At 41.0% G+C, this 10,769-nt stretch overlaps 1 protein-coding gene across 2 annotated transcripts in view; it reads right to left on the bottom strand.

Annotated features, from left to right (window-relative positions):
* The window catches only part of NDST1 (N-deacetylase and N-sulfotransferase 1), a 40,907-nt gene extending 31,153 nt beyond the window's left edge, over window positions 1–9,754 (bottom strand). Inside the window, exons 1-4 of one of the 2 annotated variants that reach the window (XM_070739060.1) lie at window positions 8,926–9,754; window positions 4,486–4,968; window positions 2,419–2,506; window positions 1,104–1,258 (exon numbers count right to left, since the gene is read on the bottom strand). In XM_070739060.1, coding sequence (XP_070595161.1) covers window positions 1,104–1,258; window positions 2,419–2,506; window positions 4,486–4,968; window positions 8,926–9,432 — 1,233 coding nt within the window. In that variant the 5' untranslated portion in view covers window positions 9,433–9,754. The remainder of the gene's footprint in view (window positions 1–1,103; window positions 1,259–2,418; window positions 2,507–4,485; window positions 4,969–8,925) is intronic. The other variant, XM_070739061.1, reaches the window with a different exon arrangement.
* Window positions 9,755–10,769: the final 1,015 nt, after the last annotated feature.

The following is a 10,769-nucleotide window of genomic DNA, read 5'->3' on the forward strand; positions in this document are numbered from 1 at the left end:
CTTGGAATATTATTTATCTCTGTGTGTCCTTACTAGGAAAAGGAACCTTCCAGGCAACCCCTTCATTGACAGCAACGTTGAGAGCTCACATGCAACATGACCATCAGTGTGGTTCTGCAGATACATATTAAGCTTTCAGGAGAATAGTTACTCAATAACTAAATCCTAATTTAAATTTTAAACAGAGACTTGTGAGCAATTGTATGATATTTACTGGAACCATATATTAAAAAGATATTTGGAGGGCATCATAGGAACCATTATTTGTTTTCAGCCTCTGTCCAATGAATGTATCTGGTGTGATAGTATGTGTGCGACTTTTTCATTTTAAATGTTTAGTTTTAAGAATTTTTTTAAAGTTATTATCTTATTAATTGGTCTAGAATGTTTTATCTATTGTATTTTTTACTAAAATGTTGTAAGCCGCCCCGAGTCCACGGAGAGGGGTGGCATATAAGCCCAATTAAAACTAAAATAAAATAAAATAAAATAAACATGAAAAGCAGGGGTGAAATTCAACATTTGGGTCTGTGGGCGTGGCAGGGGAATAATATTGCAAAATCCCCATTCCCATCCCACTCTGGGACCAGGCATTAGTGGTATTTACCAGTTCTCTGAACTACTGAAAATAGTGAACATTTCTGCTATTGGTTCTCCAGAACCTGCTGAATTTCACCCCTGATAAAAAGTTGAAAAACAAAAAACAAAAATGCTGCAGGGGACACACACAAAATCAAAAATAACAGTACACAATTTGGGAACTACTAGAGCAGCACTATGAATTGAAGCCATTTGGGAACCTCTGTTAGTCAAACCTTCCACTCTTCCTGTATGCAATGCTTCAGGTTGTATTACCTGAAATAATTATTCAACTGGTTACAAATTCATAATATTTAAAGACTTTCTCATTTTCGTGGTTTAATGTACAGTCAACACTGTTCTGGCAATTCCTGTTTCGTTTTGCAATGATAAACTTGTTATAGCCACTGGTTCTAGATGAGAAGTAAGCAAACTAATAATTCTACACGGTCACATTATCCTCTGTTTTTCACAAAATCAACCTTCCTCACTCCAGCAGTAGTCCTGGACAGCATCTTACTTACCACCGCAAATTTCTTGTTCATGGCCATTTGGTCTGCCAACACGGATTGATTGTGAAAAAGGTGAGGCTGCATGTGACTCCACATGTGGGGAAACCACCAAAACTCCTTCACATAAGAAAGCAGAAGGTCATCTCCCTCGTCCTCAGCATCTGTACCTGCCAGGATCAAAGCACCATCATCATCACTAAGCCATGTTTAAGCCATGAATGTAGGCAGAACTTCACAAAATCACACCACGCAATCTGACAGCTTCTACACTGAGCAGCATTAAATGGACACTGCATTAACCCCAAAACCTTAGATCTCCCCAAGTGTTGTGGTTAGCTCTGGCTCAGCTCCTGCCCCAAGGACTGTGGATGTGGGGGAGACATCCACATGCTGAAGGCCTGTTTTGCCCCCCCGGTGGAATCTGATGATGAAGGCTCCTGTGACCAAGAAGACATGAGTGACAGGGAGGAGGAGAGTGTGGCAGACAGCTCAGAAGGAGATCAATTATCTAGCTCCTCCTTGGATTCGGAACAAGAGTTAATGATACAGCCATGCATGAGGAGAACGATGCATAGGCAGCAACAACTGAGAGAGTATTATAAAAAAAAATGAGGCCACCTGTGGTTGGGTGGGGCTGTGGTAATTAGTGAGGCTGCTATAAATAGCAGCCTGTGGGTTTGGCCATTGTGGAGGATTATCTTATCATTGTGTTTCCTGCCTGCCTTGCTGACTTTGACCTTTGTGTGCTGATTTTCCCCCGCTTTGAAACTAAACCAGAGCAAAGTGTGTTTCACTTTGTGGAAGAAGAAGGACTGTGAATTACCTCACAGCTGCAAGCTAAGTATCACAGAACTGATAAGGGACTTGTACAAATTACCAGTTTGTTTGAAGACGAGTGCTCTTTGCTATACAAAAATAGGGCTTAGTTTAAGTGAATTTTCCTTATAAAGAACATTGTTTTGAATTTTCAAACGTGTGTGTGTCTGAAATTTGTACCTGTGAATTTTCGGGAGGATTCTACCAGAGAGCCCGACAGAACAGTAAGTAGAAAGCAATAGAGAAAATACCCTTCTTTATTAATCAGACATACAACATTATAATTTCCATGCCCAGAACTCAGCAGCCAGTACAAATCTCAGCAGCCTCAGTCATCATAAAAGATAGTAAAGGATGCCTAGAATTGCATATTATATTTGGAGGACTTCAGGTTCTTACAATTGCCCTAATGCTTTAAGACACTTGCATATTCAAATTATATTAGGTAAATTTTCACCAGTCACAGAGAATAAAAAGGCTACAAAGAAAACTTTGCTAATTGTATTCTTACCTGTGTGGAAAAATTTCCCTGAGTAGCCCAGATTGAAGGTGAAATTTGGGATGTGGGTACGAAGTTCATTCTGAGTATCAAACAAAGCCTGCAGGATGGAGAGAAGAGAATTTAAAGAATAGCTTACAAAAAAGATTGGCTCTACATAACTAGGTATGTAACTACGTAACTACACTCAATAGTAGTAATTGTAAGAAAGATCTGGGAGTGCTAGTGAACAATCACTTAAATATGAGCTAGCAGTCTGCTGCAGCTGCCAAAAAACCCAACACAGCCCTAGGCTGCATCAACAGAGGGATAGAATCAAGATCACGTGAAGTGTTAATACCACTTTATAATACCTTGATAATGCACATTTGGAATACTGCATTCAGTTTGGGTCAACACAATATTAGAAAAGATGCTGAGACTCTAGAAAGAGACTCTAGAAAAGAGCAACAAAGCTGATTAGGGAACTGAAGGCTAAAACATATGAAGAACAGTTCCAGGAACTAGGCATAATGAAAAGAGGTACTCGGGATGACATGATAACAGTGTTCCAATATCAAAGGGGCTACCACAAAAAAGGGGGCCCAACCTATTCTCAACTTGAAGGCAGAACAAGAAGCAATGGATGGAAACTTACTAAGGAGAGCCCCAATCCAGAAATAAGTAATTTTTTAACAATTAACCAGGGGAATGGCTTGCCTCCAGAAGTTGTGGGTGCTCCATCACTGGTGGTTTTTAAGAGAGATTGGACAGCCATCTGTTTGAAGTGATATACGGTCTCCAGCTCATGTAGATGGTTGAACTAGAAGAACTTTCTATTATTCTGTGAATTCTGTTAATTACTGGATTTCCCATTCTCTTTGCCAAAACTCCATATATAGCAGTGATGGCGAACCTATGGCATGGGTGCCCCAGGTGGCACACGGAGCCATATCTGCTGGCACGCGAGCCATTGCCCTAGCTCAGCTCCAATGTGCATGTGTGTGCCAGCCAGCTGATTTTTGGTTCGCCAGAGGCTCTGGGAGGGCGTTTTTGGCTTCCAGAGAGCCTCTGGGGGGATGGGAGAGGGTGTTTTTACCCTCTGCCGCCTCCAGGGAAACCTTTGGAGCCTGGGGAGGGCAAAACACGAGCCTAGAGGGCCTACCAGAAGTTGGGAAACAGGCCATTTCCAGCCTCCAGCGGATAAGAGGAGTTGTTTTTGCCCTCCCCAAGCATTGAATTATGGGTGTGGGCACTTGCGCATGTGCGGTAGTATGCGCCCACGTTCTTTCGGCATCCGAGGAAAAAAAGGTTCACCATCACTGATATATAGCATAGCAAAGCCCCGTATATGGCACAAATTGCATGAGTATGGATTACTGCAAATAAAATAAACTTTTGCTCAATTATTCACAAGATTGGAAGTTTCTGGACATTGTATTTATTTATTTATCAAAGTTATTATCTGCCTAGTTATGGTCATTCTGGGCGTATTGTATGATTTACGTTTTTCCTTGCTGTTCATCTAAAAGTAACTAATGACATGAAATAGAACTTTACAAAAACATTTTCCTGCAATTAGTAATGTCTGTTATAAGGCTCAATGCTTCCCCCTTTATTTTATAATTTATTTATTTTTATTAGTGGGATTTATAGGCTGCCTAACTCCTTACGGACTCTCCCTTCTCTCACTCCCCCACCCTTGATGATTAACATTTAACCAAGATCAGAGTATATTGGTCAGCTGCTTATAAAATACTATTCTCAAAACAAGTTCCTTCAAGATAAATTGTATTTTTCAAAAGATGTCAAAAAATTTCCAGCACTTCACATACAGAACTTTCCCGTATTATGCAAAGTGCTTCGTGTTAGTGCATGTGCAGCCACCTGTAGCTAAATCAGTTTAGGCACCAGCAATCCAAACCGTATGCTAGCTGATAGAACAAGCAACAAGAATTCTAGGATCTAGGTCACTGATCTGAGCATCAATGAAGCCTATTTAAACTTTTCCTTTAATGAAATAAATTCAAGGGTCAATAGGCTCCACACCAACCCACAACCGGAAAATAAAGAGCAATATGCCAGTCTAAGAACAATTACCTTGACATCATCCACCTTCATCCGTGTGCCTTCCTTGCCAACAAAGATATCATCAATATCTACCAAGATATAACGGTCAAGGGGAAGCGAAAGCCTCTTGCCAGTCAGGAATGAAACAGCATCCACAAAGACCAGTTTGTGTAGCCAAAAGTTGAGGTTGTTGCCAAAAAGGACTCTCTGGATGCCATCATGGAGTCCCAAGTCTTGTACGACGGTGGTATGGAGTGCGGCATCTATGCTCATGTGCGGGATGGATTCGGCTGACTTGGTTTTAGCGAGGAGGACTGGTTCATAGGTGGAATGGTTTGACTGGAAGACTGTCCAGTCCTCCCCTGGAAGAAGTCCCTTCTCTACCTCGCTGGGCCGCGTGATGTACAGCAGCGGTGATTTGGGATTGATGCTGCAATCCTTCAGTGCAAGGTTGGAGTGGAGAAAAAGGGGGAAACCTTTCAGCTGAGCACTCAGTAAGCTGTTCTCGTTTGCCTGTAAAAAGATCACATGAACTGAATGACAATGTCAGACTGGAAGTTGTCAGGCGACAACAAAAGCAAGAACAAGCAAAGAGAATTTCAGCTTTCCATCAGGGAGATCATTTTCTCTGTTTTGCTCTTCAGAAATCACAATGTTTCCTATCTGCTTGGCAAGTCCAACTTCAGGACTAAAAGGCCAAAGGACACTAAACACTTTGGAGCAGAGATATATAATTCAAAAGCTTCCCTGTTCAAAAGCTTTCAGGCAGCATCCAGAAGCCACAGCTGAATTATTGTTTGTAATATAAACTAGTAGGGAAAGTTATTACAGGCATGGAAGGTGACCTTATGACTGTAAACTTTTAAGTCTGTGGATATTTTCAGTCATTCGGGTCAAGGTGCTTTTTCAAAAGGCAATTGGACTGGGGGTTTTTTTTCTCTGAGGAAGAAGACTGTGACTTTTCGCTTCTCATGCAAGAAATGTCTTCGGTTCTGACAGGATGACGCGGGCAATTGAAGAATTACTTCTGACAGGATTTCTTTTGAGGGAGGGATCATATTTCTCTGTAGTCATCTGGTTGTTAGCACTCTCCCTGAGAGTTCTTGAGGCCACGGAGGACCCTCAGGGTCACCCAAACCAGAGGGCAAGTGGGAATGTCATCTTTTTGGAAGTGCTTTCTTTCTTTCTTTCTTTCTTTCTTTCTTTCTTTCTTTCTTTCTTTATTTATTTATTTATTTATTTATTTATTTATTTATTTATTATTTAGATTTGTATGCCGCCCCTCTCCGCAGACTCTATGGGAGATGGGAGATAGGTGGTGTCCTATCCCTCCTCCTCCTTATCCCTCCTCCTCTATTAAGAGAGAACTGCTCAATCTTAACATAAATGGCCTCTTTTACCCCTCTTTCAAGCCAGAACTGATGAAGCTTCTTGAATGAGAGCCTAAACTTCTTCTTCCTCTTCCTCTGGGAAAAATAAGTCCAGTTGCCTTTGGAAAAAGCACCTTTGAGACTGTTGTAACTTTAATTTTGATTTCATTTCATTTTAATATGGTTGAAATCATTTTACTTATTACCCCATCCAGACCCTTCTTTTAGGAAGACTGAGATTTTGCTCTTGATTTTAAGCTATAAATTAGGTTATTAAAACAGTCAACACGTTTACTACACATTTCAGTCAAATCATAAGAATGTCATTAGCATATGCATTTTAGCAACTGGAGGATCCAGTTCACAATGGAATATGGAACAATTTATAGAAACATAGAAGTCTGACGGCAGAAAAAGACCTCATGGTCCATCTAGTCTGCCCATATGCTGTTTTCTGTATTTTATCTTAGGATGGATATATGTTTATCCCAGGCATGTTTAAATACAGTTACTGTGGATTTATCTACCATGCCTGCTGGAAGTTTGTTCCAAGGATCTACTACTCTTTCAATAAAATAATATTTTCTCATGTTGCTTTTGATCTTTCCCCCAACTAACTTCAGATTGTGTTCCCTTGTTCTTGTGTTCACTTTCCTATTAAAAACACTTCCCTCCTGGACCTTATTTAACTCTTTAACATATTTAAATGTTTCGATCATGTCCCCCCTTTATTACCAATTTTAACATGAACCTCTTCTTAGAAGAAGAATCCAGATTATATATAACTCAAGGCGACAAGGATACAAAACACTTTGTCTGCCTCCTATTTTCCCACAAGAATCTTGTGTATTGGGTTGGGCTAGTTAATTGTATAAACTATTTTATATGTTACCATATTAAAATAAATCTTCTCTAAGCTGCCCATTATTAAGGGAGAAGAATGGAATCTAGTCATTACTTATCTCTGATTTAAATATCAGCAGACTGAAGGGAAGGGGAGCAGAGAGAACAGAAATCCTGAAGGAGCCTCCATGTGACACTAAATATGACAAAACAACAAATCTAGGGGTTGGGGGGTGGGATCTGCTCTCTAGCATTCAAACTCCAGATGGCATTTTTCTCTGAACAGACACAAGCAACCTAATAAGAAATGAATAGGTTACTTGTTTCAAGATTTGCTGCAGAAAGCAAGAATTCAGTGCCCGTGCACTCTGCGAATTATAAAACGTCAGGATTTAAATTTATGATGGTCCATTTAATTCCTCACAGAGTCCAGAGCCGCTCATAGCATCTGGCTGCATGTCTCTGCCATCAAGCTAATGCAAAATAAATAATGGCACAGCCCTTGATTAGGTCAAAATATTCCTCTTGTCCATTAATGTCCTCTCTTACTCTTAACCCACACTTCCCAAAATGGCTTTGAGGGGACAGATATAGATGGCTCTCAATGGAAGTCATACAGAATTTTTAAAAAATTGCAAAAGACACTGATTATATGTTCAGGACAGGAGGGAGAGAGAAAGATATTTTGCCTACATGTACTCAACCAGGGTAAATGCTGTGACTTAAATACCTTCTAGACAATCAATTTGGCATAGTGATCAAAACCTTTATTATGATCTTCAGCAGCTTCGTTAAGTTCAAATGTAGAACTGATTAAAGAACCAGCTTAAAAACTGAGAAATTGTGAATTCTAGTTCCACCTTAGACAAAAAACCCAACTGGAATTTTAGGGAAAGGTTACTGAGAAGATGGCTTACAATTCCAAAGGGCTTTAGAAAAAAACAGATTATCTGGTCAGGATTCAATCCAAGCCATAGCACTGAAATGGCATTGGTTATCCTTGGCAATAACTTTTGATGGAATCCTGGATAGGGATTGATTGATCGATCGATTGATTGATTGATTGATTGATTTTATTTATTTGATTTTTATGCCGCCCTTCTCCTTACACTCAAGGTGGCTTACAACATGTTAGCAATAGCACTTTTGAACAGAGCCAGCCTATTGCCCCCACAATCTGGGTCCTCATTTTACCCACCTCGGAAGGATGGAAGACTGAGTCAACCTTGAGTCGGTGATGAGATTTGAACCTGCAGATTTACAGTCAGCTTCAGTGGCCTGCAGTACAGCACTCTACCTGCTGCACCACCCCAGCTACATGGGCTGCTGGCGGGCCACCCCGGATACTACAGTTATCTTGTTATCTCCTTAACCTCTCAATGTCCTGGGCTGATTCCAGGCCTCTGCTTTGGGGTACCTAAAGGTTGCATTTAACAGTCATATGAAGCAGCTGGGGGAAAGTCATATGTATGTTGAAGGTACTCAGCTGTAGTTCTCTGCCTTGCCTAATCAAGTAATGACATCAAGCTCCTTTCCCAGTACCTGGAGCTTTTGAGGATGATTGACTTTTCCCAACCCTGGCAAAACTGAGTGTATGGGTTTTTAGGGTCCATGGTTCTGGAAATTCTCGATCTTTAATTCTGCCTGGGGGTGACTGCCTTAGTCAAACCAGTGAGTAATTTGGGTGTCCTCTTGGACTCAGAGATTCCCATCCTTCTCAGCAACCACAACCATGCTAAGAAAATGGATTACTCAGGCCAGCAGCTATGGAGACACCTACTAGGAGAAAGCTTTCTTATACTATCTTTGTATTACCATCTACTTTTATGCATAAAACAGGAAGTAAACTAATTTTGGGACCTTTTGTAGATATACAATATTGTGTTGCATGCCTCTGGCCTTTTAAAAACCTCAGGTGTGAAGCATTTCTCTGCCTCCGAGATGTAAAAACAAACAAACAAAATTGCATGTCAAAAAAAAATAAAGATGCTTAGCTACTCAGTTCACTTTCTTTTTACAGAGAAGCACAAACAGACCTTGGGGGATATTAAAATAGAATTATCCACACGAAATCAGGAAAGGGAACTACAACCTGAAATTTCAGAGTTCCCCTGTGATAGCTTCATTGCGCAATAGGAATAAGTTAACATATTCTATTCTCCTTTTCACTCTTGCTTAAATCTTATCTCCAGAAGTCAATGCATCACTTCTCCTCTTTCCCATTATTTCAGGAAACACTTTCTCATATTTGAAATACCTTGAAAAAGCCAATGATGCCTACACCGTACTCTACGCAGTACTTGTCTAAGAGCTCACGGTTCCAGGCATCCAGGTTCACATACTTCAGGATGTTCTCATAGATGATCAGTGCAAAGCGCCCTCGGTCCTTGTCAGTCAGCGTAGGCATGTCTCCCTTGCCCGGAGCGATCTCTGTCAGGTATTTGAAACGGCTAGATTCCAAGATGGCCACAATCTCCTGCCCCAGTTGAGAGTAAAGGCTTTCCACAAACACAAGGACCAAGGGGTCAGTCCGAGAAGAATCTACCACTTTGACGGGCTTTATTGGCAGCAGGCGTGAAGGAGCAATCTTCGGTTCGTCACAGTCTGGGCTCGGGATATCCCCAGAGGGCTCCAGTCCCCTCTTCCACCCATATAAATAATACGCAGAGACAAAAACACTGAGCAGGCAGAAGGCAAAGAGCAAGAACAGCACCACTTGAGGAGACACCTGCCGGAAACTCCTCCGGATCCTTACTAAAGTCATCCTTGCTTTGGAAAAGAGTTTTCAGGTTCCTTCCCCACCCCACCCACCCTTCCCCCCCTCCCTCCCTCCAGGTCTCAGCTCAGGAAAGACTGGAGATAGTTTCACAAAGAGGCCATACATGTATGGAATTGCCCCTGTGACAGTCCATTATCCATCCTGGTCCTTTTTTTATGTCACCATGGCAAATCCATTCAAAGTTCCTTTCTCAGATAAAAATACCCACAGTTTCTCATCGTCACTGTTTTATTAGGATGGAAATCTGACAGCCTTGGCCTTCGGGAACTGTTCTCAAGACGCAGGACCACATGGCGATTCCTTGGGTCTGCGAACAGAAGCAAAGGGGGGAGAAATGTTAGCGGTGGGGAAGAAAAGCCTCATCTCTCAGTTTAGAAGCCTCTTAAGACATTTGTTTGCAAACAGAGATTTTGTGGGTCCCTAACATCTCTTGGCTTCTCTTTGCAGTTGGAGTGGTAGAAAATTCACTATATCCACAGATAAGTGGGGTCCCCCCCCTTTTTTAAATTATTATTATTCCTTATCATGTACCATGCAGTGGACTTTTTTTGCCACTATTGCATAATAAAAGCTGGACTTGTTAAGCCAATTCTTTGGGAGAGCAGAATATGCCAGTGGGTGGATGATTAGGGATGCTCTTTTTTTCTTTCCAGAGAATTCAACTCTTTGCATTCTTTCATCTTTTTTAAAAAAAAGTTTCCCAGGCTATTTAAGCCCATATAAATAGCACAAGGAAGGAGTCAGAGAAACAGCTAAGGAAGATAAAATGCAGGCTTGTGCGTATATACACACAGACACACACACACACACACACACACACATGTCACATGTTTTTGCTGAATTTGAAAATTAAGGGAGACTAGGATAGATCTATTTCAGCCTTGTTCTGGCCTCATCAGCTAGCCATACGCTCTCTCTATTTGTGTGTGTGTGTATATATATATATATATATATATACTGTATATATATAATGTTTTAGCTATATATATACACACACGTGTGTGTGTGTGTGTGTTTGTATGTGTGTATCTTTCTGAGGCCTTAATCTGCAGAAGGGAGAAAGAGAATAATAGACTAACTTCAATCAAGTTCAACTAGCTTTATAGAGAAACTATAAATGTAAGATTGCAATAACCCCACCCTCAATTCAATCTCAGGGCATCAATTAAAAAAAAAGCCAGCTGCCCTCCAGAGAACCATACAGTCTTACAGAGGACCCATAGTTTGTTTGCTGATCACTCCCACGTAGCTTTGAGGTAGCCGCCACAGTCTCTGCACCTGCTTCAGCTTAGTGTCAATCACTTGCCAACACACCACAAGAA

The sequence above is a fragment of the Erythrolamprus reginae genome, chromosome 2, assembly GCF_031021105.1.
Source record: "Erythrolamprus reginae isolate rEryReg1 chromosome 2, rEryReg1.hap1, whole genome shotgun sequence".
Lineage (NCBI taxonomy): Eukaryota > Metazoa > Chordata > Lepidosauria > Squamata > Dipsadidae > Erythrolamprus > Erythrolamprus reginae.